Below are 18,690 nucleotides of genomic sequence, written 5' to 3' on the forward strand. Positions count from 1 at the left end.
CACACACACACACACACACACACACACACACACACACACACACAAAGAGATCAATCCAGAATATCAACCTTACATTTGTTTTGCTTGTACCCATTGACTGATGGGGGTCAATGGTATCCCATAAATGTACTGGATACCAAATGAAAGTTCCCTTGGCCCTCAAGATAGCCCTTTCTCTTATGCTTTATTAAGTAGTGACTATCTTTATAGGAGTTATTCTTTTTTCTTCTTTTAAAAAATGGTTTGGATGGTTCCAAAGAGTAGTTAGCTGCTATTCAATCCCGATATGAACCCATTAAGGAAGGAAGTTGAGAGGGAAAATGAAAGGCCCTTGCTGCCTGGATTGTTCTTCTCCGTGACTGATACCCACGTTTTATCCTTTTATCAGAGTCCGTATTCACAAAGTCACTCAAAATGCCCTGTTTCCAGCCTTTGGCATCAACCTGCAATTAGAATGTTACCTTTGACCTTCCTCATAACATGCACTTCTCATTAGTGCCGTTTTTCTCTGGTAAAGTCACAATTTAACACTAATTACTTCTACCCAAAGTTCTACTTTGCCTAATCAGATCACGTCACAGAAATGACACATGAATTTTCCCCCATAATTTAAAAAAGTATACATGAAAAATTACAATTTAGTTTTGGGCTCTAGGACTCCCCAGAACCTTGGAAATTTTGGGGCTGATACTTATATTTCTTGAAGATATAAAGGCTCTTACCTTTTAGCTCTGAGTCATCAAACTTGTGCCTATAGGCGGCTTCCAAGCTGCTGAACTACTTTGTTGACAGAACATGAAAAACTGAGAATTCCATCTCCTTCTAAAAAATAAAAATTTGGCAACAGTCAGTTGACCTGAGTACTGGGCAGCCCCTATCTGACACACATGGGTTCTCTGTAGTCCCTATTGACAGCCACAGCATTTGGTGATGGTTATCCACCCTGGCCCTGGAGGAAGTTCATTTCATGAGTTTACAAAATGAGCACTTACGCAGAACTGCTTGATGAATGGTGGACAAATCATTCTGTTGTTTCTTAAGTCCCATTTGAAAAAATCAGAAGTAGGGTGACTATAACTCCCTTCTTGCTCACTTTTCTGGTTCTTCTGGGTTGTTTGGATTCTTCTCTTGACCAGTAAGTCCTCATCTTTAGTCATTGGGGTCTTGGTTTTCTCTCTAGATTTTCATCCTGAGATAGCTTCCACATTCCTGGGTCCCCCCAGCTGATTCTTGGCTGATGACTCCCAAATCTCTCTCTAGCTCACCTTTTCTCTCAAGGTCTCATTCCTGGATTAAGCTCAGAGGCTTTAGTATGTGCAAGGTAGCTCTGAGTCAAATCCTGGGTTAGTAGGGGGCCAATGGGCAAACATTGAATGTCCCTGAACTGCCACATGCATGAAATGGACACAGCATAACTTCTATCAGTGTATTGAGAGTATTTTTTTAAAAGATTTTCTTTATTTATTCATGAGAGACACACACAGAGAGAGAGGCAGAGACACAGGCAGAGGGAGAAGCAGGCTCTGTGCAGGGAGCCCAATGTGGGATTCGATCTTGGGACTCCAGGATGCCCTGAGCCAAAGGCAGATGCTCAACCGCTGAGCCACCCAGGCATCCTAGTGGTTGAGAGTATTAACAATAGATTGTAGGAGTGCCAGGTAATTGTTTCCCAAGCCCAAGACCACCGGATGACAATGCCCTGTCCTTTCCACACTCACACACTGCCTCAATCCCAGAAGGCCTTGTTTTCAAAAGTGACTTTTTACATTGAGTTGTCAGTGTTGTCTTTCTTTCAACTGCCAGAGATGAGGCCCACCAGGGAGTCAGGGATGGATGAGTGGGCAGGTCACCCTGAAAAATGGGACAAGATAGAACTTGCTGACAAGACAGATTGCTCAGAGAGCTTTGCAGGATTCTGCAAGTGCCAAGAATGGCAAACTTGCCCGGTGGCACCCTGCAATCCTGCCACATTACATCGGAGCCATTTATTTCAATCATTAGCAGCAAAGTAAGCAAATGAATGCTCTGGAGCTTCCTTATTAACAACTATGACCAGCAGATAAACAAAGGCAGGGGAGCGAAAAGTGTCAATGGCAACCCTGAGGCTTCCTCCACCAGCCATCACATTGCTTCCCAAAGCACAGTTTTCCCCTTCATGGTGGCTTATGAACACTTCCAGAAAAGTTTATATCAATGTTTTGATATACTCTCATTTAATTTTTAAAAATTTTTAGGAGTTTCACAGACGTGGGAGAGGGTTAGTTCAGGAAGGAAGAGAAAGAAAAGGCAGGTTTGACACAATCCTGGCACTGGGCTTGATGCGCTGCATTCAGTATTCCATTTTCTTTTACTTGGGCTTATCTTTATAATATCCTGGGTTGGGTTTGATCAGAGAAATACAAAGTTGTAAAATTTTGTGTCTTAGCTGATCTAATCTTTTGCTTCTACTGATGAGAGACATGTCACAGGACTGGTCAGTGATTAGAAACAGGAGAAGTGGTACGTCTTGCTCTCCTCACACCAGTCTCCCTGCTCCTGAGAACCAGAAACATTTAGCTCAGGGGACATTGGTGAAGATAAGTGTGCAGAAGATAAACATTTCCTTCTGTTCATAGAAAGAAAATTCTGTCTTCTTTGCATGTGAGCCAGTGTATATGTTCTGAGCCTGATGAAATACATAGGTATTAAAACCAATGTACTAAAATTTGTGCTGAATTTTTTTCTGATAAAAAAAGATACATAAAAAGATACATAAGTGGAAACTATTCCATTTCTTTTGCTTATTAGACATTATCATGTCTGTGCTAGGTGACTGAGACAGCCATCCGTGGCTGTTAGGGGTGTTGAGCCAGCATTCTGAGATGGCAGCAGAGAAGGATTGTAAGATTCCAGGTTTCAGAGATGAATATGAAGAGGGACGTTAACCATTCTTGGAAGTGAGTGCTTCCAGATTTCTTTTTATGTGAGGTATTGATTTTTCCTTATTTTTAAAGGCAATGCAGTCAAAGTTTTATGTAATGCCAATGAAAGGACCCCAAAGAGACTCTGAACCTCTGACCCACCATCTGCTAAAGGGACATAACAGTAGTGTATTGGAGCTGGCTCATATGAGCCAATTGTTGGCACCTCTTCCCTACTTTACATTCAGTGACATCACAGTGTTAGTTTCTGTGACATCATGTTGGTGGCCTGAAATAAGTCATAGTGGGAATATTTATACCACAGAAATTGGCTAAAGATACAAATCAGGGAATTTTTTTTTTTTTTTGAGATTGGTTTACCGGCACCTACTGGTAAAAATAACATCATGCAGAATCATTAAGATTATTAGAGATAATATGCCTAAAAGCATCTATTAGTGTGCTTCCTACAGGTAATAGGATTTCACATATGGTGGGTATTTTTCTTATGTATATAGCAGTGTAATTATCCCAGGTGAACAAAAAAGTTACAATACAAATGCATATGATTTCCCAGCATACACACATGTGTGATACGTGTTAGAACTGCATTCTAAAGGTTTGAAACAAAATTAGTCCAGTTCTTTAATGGGTTAGCCTTTTGTTATCCAGAATATTCTACTTCCACAGGGACTAGCACTGAAGAGCTATAGTATCAGATTTAGTCTCAGGGTGCAGTGAGCAAGCTGACCAAATAACCTGTCTGAAGGAGAGGCTGGATGTCATAATGGTGTCAATGCTGGACTAGAGTTGTGGTTCTGCCTATCAAAGAAGAGGGGGACATGGTTTCTGAAATGGGGTAGGTAGATGTCTTATTTTGGGTTTCCTGAAAAACTCACTTTGATGGATATTTGTATGCGGAATAAGACTTGTGAGAGTGAAAAGGAAGCCCAACTGCACCAGGGAAGCAGCTGAACTAGGGTGCTATGACATTCAACACTCAGCTGATCCCACAGAGGGGTCTGAAGCTGGGGGAATCCTTTAGAGCTATTCCCAAAAGAGAGTAGGACTGATGATGATCGTTGAATGTGAAATGTCCCTGGGGAGGATGCATTACCATTCCTTTGCCTTTGGCTGAGGTGAATCCCAGAGAGGATGCAACTGTGATCCATCCATCTGCAGTCAATATTCTTGGTAGCTGGGGAATTGAGTACCTTGGTTTTTAAGGAAACCTGGGTCACAGATCACAGCATCCATGACAGTGGGATTGGGGTAGGTGTTTTTATAATGTCTCTCTGATCCCTCTTGCATGTCAGGCTAGGCCTAAGTAATTAATCAGCCAATCTATTATTTTCATTTGTTAGCTCATACATTTAAGACCCAGCTAGAATCTCACCTGTCCTCATTCCTTCTGTAATACCCATCTAGACTGTTTATTTTCCTTGCAATAAGTATCAGTCAAAAGATCTTGGTTGCAAGGAATGGAAACCAACCATGGATAACTTAGGCATTAAAGGAATTTATGGGAAGAGTGGCCAGTAGCTCATAGGAGAAAAGCCAAGGGAGGAAGGACAGCAGAAATAATACCGATGGGAAATTGTGTAATTATACACCCTGCTGATCCTCAACCGACCTGCCTACTGTACACGCACTGCTTCCAAGCACAGCTCCCACTGTAACCTCTCTTGTGGCATTCAATCCAATTACCACCACTGTTATATATGGCTGCCACTGCGCATCCAATGCAATTATATCTATTATGTATCTGCCATTCATTTGGGATTCAGAATCCTTCTATGAGCCCTCAGTTGTCTGAGCTGAGGCCACATGCCCACACCCTTAGTACCAGGGCTTGGGAAGAAAGGTGATCTTTCTGTTATGACTGTTCCCTGCCCACCACCAAGATTCACACTTGCAGGGGAATCCAAGAACTAGGAAGGAGGTTTATGTGCTAAGTCAGAACAGAACCTGATAAACATCCACTACCCAATACTTCTGTAGCAAATGAGCCATATTATTGCTCTATTGATATGTGTTTTCTGTGGGTGGTATTCTAGGAGGTCTCGGGTCTTTTTACTCATGTACCTCTGCAGATAGTGAGTGCCTAGTCTAAAACGCACACCTGTTTCTCTCATAGAGAAGAGCAAACTTTATTCCGCTCCATGAAGATATGTTCTAAAATATCTGTGAAAGATTTCTCAGTTCCAAGAAACAGACTTATTCAAGCCAGCTGAGGATAAAGGAGCTTAGTGCTAGGAAACAATGCTACTATAGGCAAGAAAAAGGGTGGCTCCATCCACTCCATCCATGGCTTTTGTCTTCCAGAGTGGATTTGTCTTTCTTTTGTTACTCAAATGGTCTTTGTTACTTGGCATTTCTTGACTCATTCCACTCTGGGAAGTCTTCCTGGATGAAACAAGCCTGAAATAGCTATAGATGATTCATATGTATATATCATATATATATATGTGGAGTGGCTGGTGGCTAGCTTTGGAAAATAAAAGCTTCTACATGCGGTACCTGCAAGGTTAGAAAGTCGGGTGAGGACAGGTTGGAAGAGATCCTGAATGTCATTCTAAAGAGTTTGTTCCTTTCCTCTTTTTGAAGTGATTCACTTACTGGTTGCTGATTATCCTCCAGGGTTTCATCTGTGTAGCTGCATCATCTCCAGTGCCTGTAAGATTAACAGGCAGCAGCAATGGTGTCTTAGTATCTTTTTTCAAAAGAAAATCTTCCTAACTTGTCAGGGCTTTGCATTCGATTGCTCCTCGGTACATGAAACACAAGTCCCTGTCTGCCTAAGCAAGCAACGATGGCAAATCAGACCAGACACTACACGCTTCCTGCCTATCTCCAGCTGGCACAACCCACATGTGCTAGCACACTTGAGCTGGTGATAATGATGTGGCCCATGATGGGATATACTGGTGACAACACTGAGTAACAAACTGTCAGAGCACAACCAGATTGACTCTGGGCTTATTGCCCACCTGCTCAAAGAAGAGGCCAACCCTACAGTGTCGATTCCTGCAGAACGTGTAATACTTAGTGTTGATTCCATCTGCCAGGGAATACTGGATTCAGACCAAGTGCAATCTTCATAATCGTGGATCCCAAGCCACTAGTTGCTTCCATTCAAAGCCTTGGTCTCACCTTTGCAGGGTCTCCATTCAGTCAGCTCAAAGGGTGAGAGATGAGAATATAATTCGCTTGGATTGCTTTTTCTGAGACAGAGATGGGACAGAGCTGCTACTTGAGTTTTGGATTAATGTCCTCTATCCTCCATTCATTTTTACGTTCCCTGTTGCAACAGTGGGGAATTTGTTTATTGCTAGAAGACAGTTGTTGGAAGGAATTATGAGAGAATTTATTCTTCCTTATATTTGTTTAACCGCAGACATTTCCCATAGAGAGAAGATGCTTGTAAGAACAGGGGAAAATATTATAAATAATAAAGTCTTTCCTTTTGGTCCCAACCTGAAATGGGTTGAGTTCAAAAGTTGAGAAGTCAAAACAAACAACATCCCAAGAAGCACAGTGCTGGTCAGACCCACAAATGTACATTTCATTCATAATGTAAGCTGAGGGAGGAAGGTAGACCTCAGCCAGCAGGCAGGTTAGTTTAGCTAAAACACTGGAGGCAGCTACCTTAAGCCAGCCCTGCCTTCCACAGCTCAGGGGGAAGTGGATGTGACGGTGTTGCCTATTCTGAAGCCTTTTGAGTAGGCCAATTAACTGTACCAGCACACATGGATGGCAATGTGGCTAGGGCCACACTAGGAATCCCTCTTAGAGTGGCTGTTGCACTTCGCACTTAGAAAAAGCACCGTAAGGCCATGTTTATGCTGATCTGTTGCCACTTGATTGTTACCACCCCACAGACCACACAAAGCTCTTATTTAGGGAAGATAGAATTGGACAATTCAAAGTCCCTGTTGTTCAGTAAATTCTGTGTGTTGCATGGTCTGTTTCAAAACAGGGAGTTCGTGCTCGCTTCGGCAGCACATATACAAAACAGGGAGTTCTGCTGGGTGAAATACCTGGCTTTTACAAAGATTCCCTATGTGTCATACATGCGTCCTGATTTTCAGAGACTAGGAATCTTGTCTCTCCTGTGGGGACAGATGCCATATTTAAATATCTGTAGCACTTACTGCCACCACCAAGAAGCTGGCAATTGCTGTCTTATCATAGCTAACAATTTACATGCTCCTGGCTTGACTTGTAGATAAACTCCTTTAGAGAAGTGCCTGTGTTCCTGCCTTATATTTTCCATAGTACTTTCCAGAAAGGATAGGCTAAACTGGTTATCTGTTGATTTAGTTAGAGTAGAATTCAGTAAGATGTACTCGGCAATCAAATAATCTAGCTCACACCATTACGGTACCTGGAGTGTTTGGAATGGGCCTCAGGACCTTGCTGTGCCCCAGGTGCCACAGTATGAACAGCAACCACTAATGGACTATGGACATGACATTAATGATAATTAACTCCTGCCTTGCACTTTCCCTTCACCTGATGTTGTTCTAAGTGCTTTACCTACATTATGTCATTTGGTCCTGCAAATAGCCCTTTCAGGTGGGTGCTGGTTTATTTTCCTCAAGTTGGCAGATGAGAAACCTGAGACACAGAGGTTAAAAAAAAAAAAAAAAAGTGTCCAAAGTTATGTAACTAGGGAGTAGCAGATGCAAAACCAGACAGTTAGGCTGAAGAGTCTGCACTTTTACCCACTGTTCCATATTGTTTCTTTGATAAGAGCTGGTTATATGGGCTCATATGCCTGACATTCTTATGTAAACTCCTTCAATCCTCATAGCAAACCCAGGAGATAAATGCAATTGTTATTTGAATTATACAAATGAGGAAACTAAGGCATAAAGAAGCTACATGGAATGGCCCAGATACAACCCCAAGGGTTCTGGATTCCAAGTCTATTGTTTGAATCACTATGCTATAGCATTCTCAGAAGAGCCCATGGATGAATGCGATGTCAGTCCTGAATCAATCTGTGTAGGTTTACATAGCAAGAGCTGTTGGCTCATAGGCTACTTTATCAAAAGACATCCCTGAAATTTTCATGAAGGTTGAAAATCATGATATCCCTGAACAATCACTGGGGCCAGGGACCTGCACAATTTCTGCCTAAGTGGGCTGGAAAAATAGTCCTGCCCAAGAAAAGATAGTTTGTTCTCTGCTTGGAGTATTTTAAAATAAAAACACAAGGCCTGGAGGTATTTGTTTCTTCATAAGTGTTTGGATATGGGAGAAGCATGGAAAGCTGAGGCAGTGCTTTTTCCCTGGGCTCTGAGTGTGCAATGTGCAGAGAATGCAGCTAGGAGCAGTCCAGGTGGTAGATGTTTTTAGTCTGCACTGGCCTCTAGCAACCGTGCAAAAACATAGGGCATGGAGAAAAGGGGATGACTACAAGTACCCTCTGGATGGTTCTTGATTGAATGGCCACTCTCTCCCACCTCCCAGGGATGAAGAGTCTAACAGGTAACAGGGAGACTCCCTTATAGATAAGGAGCCCAATCTAAGGAGCTCAAAATATCCACGTTAAAGGAAGAGAAAAGGTATGTACTAAACTAAAACCATAACTCATTGGCTTACCCAAACCAGTGGGACTATTTTTCTTTTCTTCATCACTTTTTCTAGATGGGAGAAGAACAGGAACCTGTTAAAAGGTGAGGGAGGGGCAGTAAAAAGTATCCCCCAAACTGAGAAGGCTCTTTGAGACCAGAACATGAAGCAGCTGATTCTGTAGAGTTTACACAGTTTTATTTTATTCAAGATAACTTACTGACAGGGAGGATTGGGTGGGCGACAACCCAGGCGGCACTATTCACGAAGTCTGGACCTCCGTCCACAGATTTTATAGAGCTATGGGACACACAAGAAGGGCACTGTAGTGAGATCAGAGGGCTTGCACCCATCAAATCAACAGCTTCCCTTTAGTTAGATCTTGTGGTGCCATCTGTGTGTCAGAAAGGGGAAAGACTATTTTATCTTCAACAAATTTATTGAGGGCCAAAGCAAGCATCTCTGCTTCTGGCCTTGGTAGGCATTTCTAATGTATGCATATTAATCTCCAAGGGGCTGGAAACACATAGCCCCCAGGGAGGACATGAACAAGATGGAGGGCCAAAGATCACATCAGTATTGCCAGTCCTTTCACAGAACCTAACACATAAAATGTTTTTATTTTTATTTTTATTATTTTTTTAAAATTTCATTTATTCATGACACACACACAGAAAGAGAGAGAGAGAGAGAGAGAGGTAGAGACACACAGGCAGAGGGAGAAGCAGGCTCCATGCAGGGAGCCAGAGATGGGACTCAATCCCTGGTCTCCAGGACCACGACCTGGGCTGAAGATGGTGCTAAACCGCTGAGCCACCTGGGCTGCCCCATAAAATGTTTTTAAAGGAGAGAACAATTTCCCAGAAATCTGGAGCCTTTTGGCAAGGGCTCACCTATGTATTGAGGTGGTACAGCATTCATCTATTCCATGGACAGTATCTCAACCCTCTGAATTTGTGAAACTGGAAGCCTCCATAAAGATATACACGCTTCATAGAACCCCTGTCAGAATTGTTTTTGTGGTCCAGGAAGCTGGATCCTGTTTGCTAGATGGCTGTCCAGGGGTGAAGGAAGGAGGAAATCTTCAGGTTACATAATATGGCTTCTCAAGGCCCAACTTGTCATTACTCCTATACCCATCTAGATATTGAGCACTGTAAGGAATGAAAGACATTCAGGCTGTAAAGATACAGGCTGTAGCCATAGACCAAGTCCAAAGTCCAGGTAGGCTGGAAAGGAGGCATGTGATGGGTGATTTACAGACATTTACATTACATAGGAATAATGACAGTCAACTTGCATGATTATTTTGAGCATTGAATAAGCATGGTTTCTGGTCACAGTAGGTGTTTAATCATGCAACTTGTTACTATTATTATCACTTGAGAGTGTTCTGGCTGCAGCAGAATGGCTGCGCAACTGGCTGTGCAGGTTGACTGAACTTACCCAACTGGCTGTGTGTGTATTCTTCCTTTTTAAAACATTTCATTTTACAATATTATGAAATATACCACTCACAAAGTACATAAGACATAAATAACTGCATAATAAAAATCATAAAGCAAAGCATGATGCAATTACTATCATGTAATTCCTACCCAGGTTAAGAAATAGATATTGGGGTGTCCGGGTGGCACAGTTGGCTGAGTGTCTGATTCTTGGTTTCAGTCAGGTTGTGATCTCAGGGTCATGGGATTGGGCCTCAAGTTGGGTTCCCGGCTCAGAGTAGAGTCTGCTTGAGATTCTCCTTCTCATTCTTCTTCTGCTCCTCCTGCTTGTATGCTTTCTCTCTCTTTCAAATAAATAATTACAGCTTTAAAAAAAATGAAATAAATATTGTCAGCACTGGGAAGTTCTCACCTCCATTCCATAGATCCTTTCCAGGTCATGTACCTCCCCATCTCACAAGAGGTGACCTCTATCTCTTCATGGAAATGACATTTTTGCTTAATGAATTGCTTCATAATATGTATCCCCATATAATGTATAATTTTTCTCAATATTATTCTTTCATCTATGTCTAAACATTACATAAATGGGCATAATTATTTTTTTGTCTTGCTTCTTTTATGCATTGTTATAGTTGCTAGATTCAACCACATTCTTTTTGTAGCAACAGTGTATCTATTTTCATGGCTATATAGTAGCTCTTTATATAAATATGCTGCATTTTGCTATCTATTCTTCTACAGATAGACATTTAAGTGTTTTTTTAGGCTGGGGTAATTACTGACAATGTTGCTATATACGTACTTGTATATGCATTTTGGTGACATGAGCTGTAGGGTAAATCCCAAGAAGTGGAATTCCTGGGAATACATGTAACTTTAGTAGGCCCTGCCAAACTTTTTTCCTAAGTGGTTGCACCAACTGACTCTTGCAATGTCCAAGTTACCATTACTTTGCAGCTTCATGACAGATGGTACTGGTCATCTGTGAATGTTAGTCAGTCTGGTAGGTGTGTAGTTGTATTTAATTGTGGTTTTAGTTTGCATTTCCCTGACTGCTAAAGAGGTTGGATAGCTCTTCATTGTTTATTGTCCATCTGGATTCCTCTTTGTGAAGTGCCTATTTATCTCTTTGGCTCATTTTTTCTAAATTGGGTTGTCTGTCTTCTTTCTTAATGAATTTTATCCAAATGGATACTCAATTGTCTCAAATGGCATTTACTGAGTGGTGTCCTGGAACTCATGAGAGTTGATTGTTCTAAAATTTCAGGAATTTTGTGAGATTTTTAACGTTTGGGTAGCTTGAAATAAGCCATGCTGGGAGTATTTGCACTATGAATATTGACAAATGCTACAAATTAGGGCATTCCTTCACTGTCTGTCTTCAGAGTGAGGCAACTACTACACCAATAGAAAAGACCATCTCTTCTGCACTGCCCTTTTCATCTCTGTCATAAATCTTCTTTGTATACATATGGATTTATTTCTATGCTATGTCTTCTGTATCATTCTTTTCTTTGTCTATCATCATGTCAAAACTATACTGCCTTAAAAAAAAAACTATACTGCCTTATAAACTATAGCTTTATAATACATCTTGATATTGGGCAGAGCAAGTCTTCTTACCTCCTAAGAGTATCCTGCTCATTTTTGGCTCTTAATATTTAAAATTTTAGAACCAGCTAACCAAGTTTTTAAAGAAAAATCTGTTGAAATCTGTCACTTACCTTTGGCTACAGTGTTTCTTGCTTTGCAGAACTTAATTTTTATGAAATAAGGTTTATCAACCTCTTTCTTTATAGATTCTGGGAGTTATGTCATAAGATTAAAATCCAGCTTAGTTTTTAAAAATTCTCTAGTGTCTTATTCTATCATTTAATGCTTTCCTTAATGATTAAAATCCAAAGACTTTAATCTTTGATTCACCTGGAATTTCTATTATAATACAGTGTGGAGGTAGGTACCCAACTTTCTTTCTTTTTTCAAGATGGCCAACCTATTATCGCAGTAAGAGTTATTGAACAATCTCTATTTCCCTATTGATTTTAATTGCCACCATTATCATGAACAAAATTCCTGTAAGTATTTGGGTTTTTTCTTGGACTGTCTCTTTTGTTTCATTATCTGTTTATAGTATCACTGTTCGATAGAAATATCCTGTTAGGCACAAATGCAAGCCAAATACAATATAAAATATCCTAGTAGCCACTTTAAAAAAGCAAAAAAAAAAAAATGAAATTATTTTTAATAATATATTTTATTTAATCTGCTATAGCCATTGTATCACTTCAACATGAAGTCAATTTATAAAAACAAATTTACATTCTTTTTCACATATAAAGTCTTCAATATTTGGTGTGTATTCTATACTTGCAATATATCTCAGTTGGGACTAGCCATATTTCAAGTGTAGCTAGCTAGCTATGTATGGCCCATAGCTACCATACTAGACAGCTGAGGTCTATTTTAAAAAAATATTTTATTTATTTATTTATTCATGAGAGACACACAGAGAGAGGCAGAGACATAGGCAGAGGGAGAAGCAGGCTCCCTCTAGGGAGCCTGATGCGAGACTTGATTCCAGGACCCTGGGATCATGACCTGAGCCAAAGGCAGATGCTCTACCACTGAACCACCCAGGTGTCCCTGAAGTTTTCATTGTAGCTTAGAATAGTCATGGTGATTACACCATTAACCTTTCTAAACAAGATTTTACTCACTTTTCAGAGAATAAATTGTTGATTGAGTCAATGTTAACAATTTGAACATCTGAAATAAATTTAAATTTATAAAAGTACAATACATATTGTATGCATAAATGTGCATGTGTGTGTATATGTTTATGTATTTACTTTGGGTGCCACTGTAAGATTTCATTTTAAAAATGAGATTTAGTGCCAAAAAAACCACGTGAAAGCCACCAGCCTACATGACCTCAAAGGCCACCTAGAATGTGTAAAATGTGAGTATAAATTTCTGAAGACCCTAGAGTGACCCTGAGTAGAGATGATATCAAAAGTTACCTAAAGTATTCTTTTGTCTCACTTTCTATTCCTTTTCTTTTTTTTTTCTCTATACAATATGCTAATAAAAAAAAATCTAGATTACATAGATCCAGGCCAGGTGTTACACCAGTCTGTTATCAACAAGTGAGAGCACATTAAACAGTTATTAATTGGTCTTAGGAAAAGCAAAGGTGAAATGAAAATTTAATTCTCCTGGACCTTGGTTCAAAATGCATGTTTCCATCTGCACTGTAAGGCCCAAATTTTAATTAGCTTGATTCTCACTGTTTGGCCATGCATTTGTAATCTTTGTTCACACTTTGGGAACGAAATTTTTGATGAAAGAAATTGGACAAATAATGGAAATCTTGTATAAGCAGAACGAATTGCAATTAACAAATATGTTGTGGGATGACTGAGAGAGAAGAAAACAAATTCCCATGCTGCAACTGGGGAGAGAAGAAAAAAAATTCCTTTCCCTAACATGCCCCTGTCTAGCCTGCCACAGTCTGGTGCTGCACACAGAGAGAGCATTTCTGAGTGGAAAGAGTTGTAGTGCCCTGCCGACCTGAGTTCGAATCCTGCTTCTGACTCTAGTAGATCACTTAAGTCTCCTGATCGTCAATCATTTCATCATCATATAATAATATCCTCCTTCTAGCCTCATGAGGATTGAAAGAAATGAATTATGTGAGAATGCCTTGCTCGGAACAGGGGCTCAGAGAATAACCAGGAGGAGCATTTCAAAGGAAGGGTCTACAGGGTCTCTGGTTGAGCATCCACGTTTGCCTCAGGGTGTGATGCCTCAGGGCGTGATCTGGGGCCCCAGGATCAAGTCCTGCATCCAGCTCCCCACAGGGAGCATGCTTCTCCCTCTGCCTATGTCTCTTCCTCTGTGTCTCTCATGAATAAATAAGTAAAATTAAAAAAAAAAAAAAAAAAAAAAAAGGAAGGATCTACAGCTGGAATCCTTGTGAGGTTCCCAGCTTGTTTTCTATCAAGAAGAAAGAAGTGCCCAGGGCTGAGGATGAGGGTATCTGCTGCTGCTGCTGGTGGCGGCAAGGTTCTTCTTAGAACTTACTAGGCTCTCTGGGATAGCCAACAACCAGCACCTCTAGCAAAGCAGTCCATTTAGGACTCTGATGGGCAGTCATGAAAACTCCGAGTCCGTACTTACCCTATGTGTTTTGTGGGACAGCTTTAAGGCTTTTAGCTCAGCACAGTGCAGTAATTAGGAAATGAGTTAAGAGTTTCCCAGCCAGCAAGTAAGTCAAATAGCACATGTGGAGGGGTGGCTTGGCAAAACCTACTATTGGAGGAGCTGTGGAGAAGGAGAAAAGAGAGATCTTGGTTTTGGAGTTTGTAATTTAATGCAGAGAGCACAAACGGACAAAATAAGAATATTATATTAATTGTAAGGATCCAGTGGCCATACAGCTTCTTCTTCTTCTTTTTTTTTTTTTTCTGAGACAGTGTCAAAATCAAACATTTGCTGAGATCCACAGACTGTGTGTCCAGGTTTGGGTTCAGAAAACACAATCCCTGTATCTCTACGTGCATCATTCAGGACTGAATCATTTCTGTAGCCCTATCCTGCTTCCAGAATTTCCTCCCTGTTAGGAGCGTAGACTCAGGGTTTGATAGATTTGGGCTAATTTTCAAGTTCCCCGCTGACTCTCTTATGGTCTTGGGGAAGCACCTATCCTCTGGACACCCCAGTTTCTTCTTTAAAGCAATCACATCATAGGGCGGTCGCTGTGATGTTTTAAGGATGGTTTAGGACAGGGCCTCAGCTAGGCCCTTAGGGTGGACACATAAAGGAGATCTATTTTCTTCCTTCAAGGTGGTGGTTCTCCCCCTGGGGTGATTTTGTACCCCCTTCCCCCGCCCAAATAGGACGTTTGGGATGCCTGGAGGAAGTTTAGGCTATCACTGTTGGGGTGGGGGTGGGGGTCACGTAGGTGCTGACCGCTCCACAGTGCCTAGGACAGGCCTCTGCTCTGCCTCCATTGCCTAGGATTTTGGAATTAGAAGCTGAAACGGGCCCATTAAAGGTTTTCCTCTCTCTCTCTCTCTCTCTCTGAAGGGAGGAAACATGACCTGATGCTTCGTGCCATTTTTACTCAGTGTCCCTCTTGGGGTGGCCTCGATGTCTTGGTCGCAGGTCCCTGCGCAAGGAGGCGTCTCCCACCAGGGGCCTCCCGGAGGAGGGTGACATCCTCGCCCGTCGCCTGCTCCGGGTTCAAGTCTCCCCGCGGCCGCTGCGGGTCCGGGCCCGCGCCCCCAGCGGGGCCCCCGGGGTCGGGGTGGACCAGGGGCGGGGCTCCTGGGGGCGGACTTCGGGAGCCCGGGGACCCCCGGGGGCGCGCCGTTGGGGGGACAGCGGGGCGGGGGAGGGCAGGCCCGGCGGCAGGTCGGGGGCGCCCCGGGGTGCGCGCGGGGCGGCGGGGGTGCGAGCGCGCGGGGTCCAACCCGCTGGCCGGGCCGGGCCGGGGCCGCAGCGGCGCCGCGGAGCAGGGCGCGGAGGTTAACGATTAACCCGGGGGCGGGGGCGGGGGCGGCGGCGGCTGCGGCCCTCCCTCCCGCGCCCTCCCCGCCGCGCGCACCCCCGCCCCCGACTCCGCCCCCGGCCGCTCCAGGAAGTCTCCCCGAAAGCACCAGAAAGTCCAAGTCACTTTTTCCAGGTGAGCGCGGGTGAGGAGGCCCCGCGGCGCGCACCGGGCGGGTCGCAGGAGCTTTGGCCTCTGCGCGGGGCAGGAAGGGGCCGCGGACCTGGTGGCCGCCGCCCTCATGGCTTCACCCCGGGGCCCCGGCAGTGACTGCTCCTCCGTCATCGATCACACCCACGTGCCCGAGTTCGAGGTGGCCACCTGGATCAAAATCACCCTCATCCTGGTGTACCTGGCCATCTTCGTGGTGGGCATTCTGGGGAATAGTGTCACCATCCGCGTCACCCAGGTGCTGCAGAAGAAAGGCTACCTGCAGAAGGAGGTGACGGACCACATGGTGAGCCTGGCTTGCTCGGACATCCTGGTCTTCCTCGTTGGCATGCCCATGGAGTTCTACAGCATCATCTGGAACCCCCTGACCACGCCCAGCTATGCCCTGTCCTGTAAGATCCACACTTTCCTCTTTGAGGCCTGCAGCTACGCCACCCTGCTGCACGTGCTGACGCTCAGCTTCGAGCGCTATGTGGCCATCTGCCACCCCTTCAGGTATAAGGCCCTGTCGGGGCCCTGCCAGGTGAAGCTGCTCATCGCCTTTGTCTGGGTCACCTCCACCCTGGTGGCGTTGCCCTTGCTTTTCGCCATGGGAGTCGAGTACCCCCTGGTGCACGTGCCCAACCACGCGGGTCTCTCCTGCAACCGCACCCGCACCCGGCACCACGAGCGCCCCGAGACCTCCAACATGTCCATCTGTACCAACCTCTCCAGCCGCTGGACTGTCTTCCGGTCCAGCATCTTCAGCGCCTTCATCATCTACCTCTTGGTCCTGGTCTCCGTGGCCTTCATGTGCTGGAACATGATGCAGGTGCTCATGAGGAGCAACCAGGGCACGCTGGCCAGGAAGGGGCAGCCACCGCAGCTGAAGAAGTCAGAGAGCGAGGAGAGCAGGACCTCCAGGAGGCAGATCATTATCTTCCTGAGTGAGTCCTGGGGGGCGGGGGGTGCGATCTCGGAGCTGGCCTCCTCCTGCCCCACCCAGCGGCTGCCTGTGCTCCCCGTAACCAGAAATCTTGCCTTCAGAGTGCACAGCCCCCTTTGTTGAGCCTGAAGAGGCATTGATCTGAACCTCTGGATGTTTCTTTTCTATGTTTTGGGAACCTGGGTTACAGTGAGAAGAGCCCAGGGCCAGGAATCCGCGTGTGCGTGTATTCCAGAAAAGCAGCTCTGGGACTCTGGCAAGCCACACAATACCTGGAGTAGAACGGAGCTAAATAGACTGAGAAACGTGAGGGTCAAATTAGGTAATGTAGGGGAGGTGAAAGTCCTCCGGCAAGGACCAAGGTCTGTGGAGATAAAAGGGAACATTCTTATCTGGCCCATCTTTTCATCTTTTCCCAGGAGCCTGTTTCTCAGGCAATTCGATTTTGTTCCCATTTTTCTGCTCCTTGGAGGAGCAAGGCTGTCTGTGGCTTGCACTCCCCGGGCTGCAGCTGCCTTCCCCCCACAGTGACTTCCCAAGTCTTAAGAAACTGGAGCTCCCAGACACCACGCCCCCGGGTGCTTGCTTGGGTTTCTGCAGCGGTGGGTCTGGTCCTCACCAGAACTGGGAAGTGTGGCTGGGACTGCCCGCCTATTTGATCCAGAAACTCTGCTGTCCCGGATTCCTGGGACTTGATCGATCATCCGAAATAGTCGATTCTGGGCGGAGAAAGCTGTTTGCTTTCCAAACTTCCGTTGTAGTGCAAGTAAAGTTGGGTCCTTCTGTGTGTCAGGGAGGAAGGAGCCCACAGTCCCCCAGGGCCCTTGCCAGTGTGGCATCGGGGGAAAAGGAATAAATCATGGTGCTGTTTGTTTTGGTGTGGGAAACTGGAGTAACAGGTTTCAGGGCCAGAGGGTTGATATGAAAGAAAAATTTGAAGGTGCATGAAGAGGGAGGGGAAGAACCTGGTCTTGTCCCAGCGCTGCCCCTGGCTCTGCTGTGTCTGTACAGCTGACTTGACCTTTCTGCGTCTGGGTGAAATGAGAGGAGCGAGCTTGCAATTTCTGGTTGCCTATTCTGCATCAGGGGCTGTGCTAGGTGGTTTCTATTTCCACTTCAAAGAAGAGGAATTTGAGGCTTAGAAAAGAAAAGATGTCCTTCAAGTAAGTATAGGTCCTACATTCTGACCTGGCTTCTCAGGGCCTGGAAGTGAGAGGCTCTCGGGCTTGCACAGGCTCATGTTCAAGGGAAAATGAAACAAAACAGGACTTGGACAAGGAAGGTGCTACCCGGATTAGATTGGTGGTGTTGCTGCCTCCTAGGGCCAGCCTTTGTGGAAGTTGGTGTAAGGAGTCTGTAGCAGGTGTCAACATCTGGGGATTTGGAAAAGGCACCCAACCCCACTGTCACCCACCTCCTGCTGCCCAGAGTATTCCAGGAAGGAGTGGATATTAGGTTGGCTTGAACATCCATTGAAAGGCTAGTTCTCTCTTCCCCCATATACCCTTAGGCATATCTGGATCTTTTAGCAGTAATTTATACTTTAGTGTAAATGAATCCCCCTCCCCCTTTTCCGAGCACAGCGCACTCTCTCTCACTCTAATTTAGGCATGAAGATTTCACTTGATCAAGGAAAAATAATTGATATATCTTTGTTCTCTGTTGGACCAATCTCTGTGTTTTTTTTTTTTTTTAATTATTATTATTTCTCTGAATAGTGTTTTTTGTTTTGTATTTCCCCCCGGTGGGTATTGTTCCAAGTGGCAGTCAGTCTTCATTTTGTAGCATCAGATTGGAAAGCCACAGACTTTTACTTAAAGATGAATAGGATCTTGGGGATCATCTCATCCAGTTAGCAATTGCTTGGAATGAGTTTGTTCTCCCTGCTGCTCTCTTTCTTTCCTTCTAGTTCTCTCCTTTCTTATAACAAGTATGTATTAATCGCTCACTGGTTTCCCAGGCGTGAAGATTGTTGGCTGGCAATCAGGTGCTCAATGTATGATAATGTCTTAGGGGAATTTACCGCTTATATTTTAGCTCATTTCCTCTGCAGTGGGTTTTCAAAGCAGTTCTTGCAAATGTCCCCCTCTCCCCATGAATTTCAAAGAGCTT

The 18,690-nt window shown here is 44.2% G+C and overlaps 1 protein-coding gene and 1 long non-coding RNA gene across 2 annotated transcripts in view; one reads left to right on the top strand and one right to left on the bottom strand.

Moving 5' to 3' along the window:
- Positions 1-8,669: 8,669 nt before the first annotated feature.
- LOC140611902 (uncharacterized) lies at positions 8,670-15,269 on the bottom strand. The gene is made up of 3 exons (XR_012013219.1): positions 15,034-15,269; positions 14,111-14,254; positions 8,670-10,293 (listed from the first exon to the last, which is right to left on the bottom strand). It is a non-coding gene; the product is annotated as an uncharacterized lncRNA (long non-coding RNA).
- A 298-nt stretch (positions 15,270-15,567) lies between these two features.
- GPR39 (G protein-coupled receptor 39) overlaps positions 15,568-18,690 on the top strand; it is a 201,639-nt gene continuing 198,516 nt past the window's right edge. The window contains exon 1 of the mRNA XM_072788987.1: positions 15,568-16,579. Coding sequence (XP_072645088.1) covers positions 15,724-16,579 — 856 coding nt within the window. The 5' untranslated portion in view covers positions 15,568-15,723. The remainder of the gene's footprint in view (positions 16,580-18,690) is intronic.

Source organism: Canis lupus, chromosome 20 (assembly GCF_048164855.1).
Source record: "Canis lupus baileyi chromosome 20, mCanLup2.hap1, whole genome shotgun sequence".
Lineage (NCBI taxonomy): Eukaryota > Metazoa > Chordata > Mammalia > Carnivora > Canidae > Canis > Canis lupus.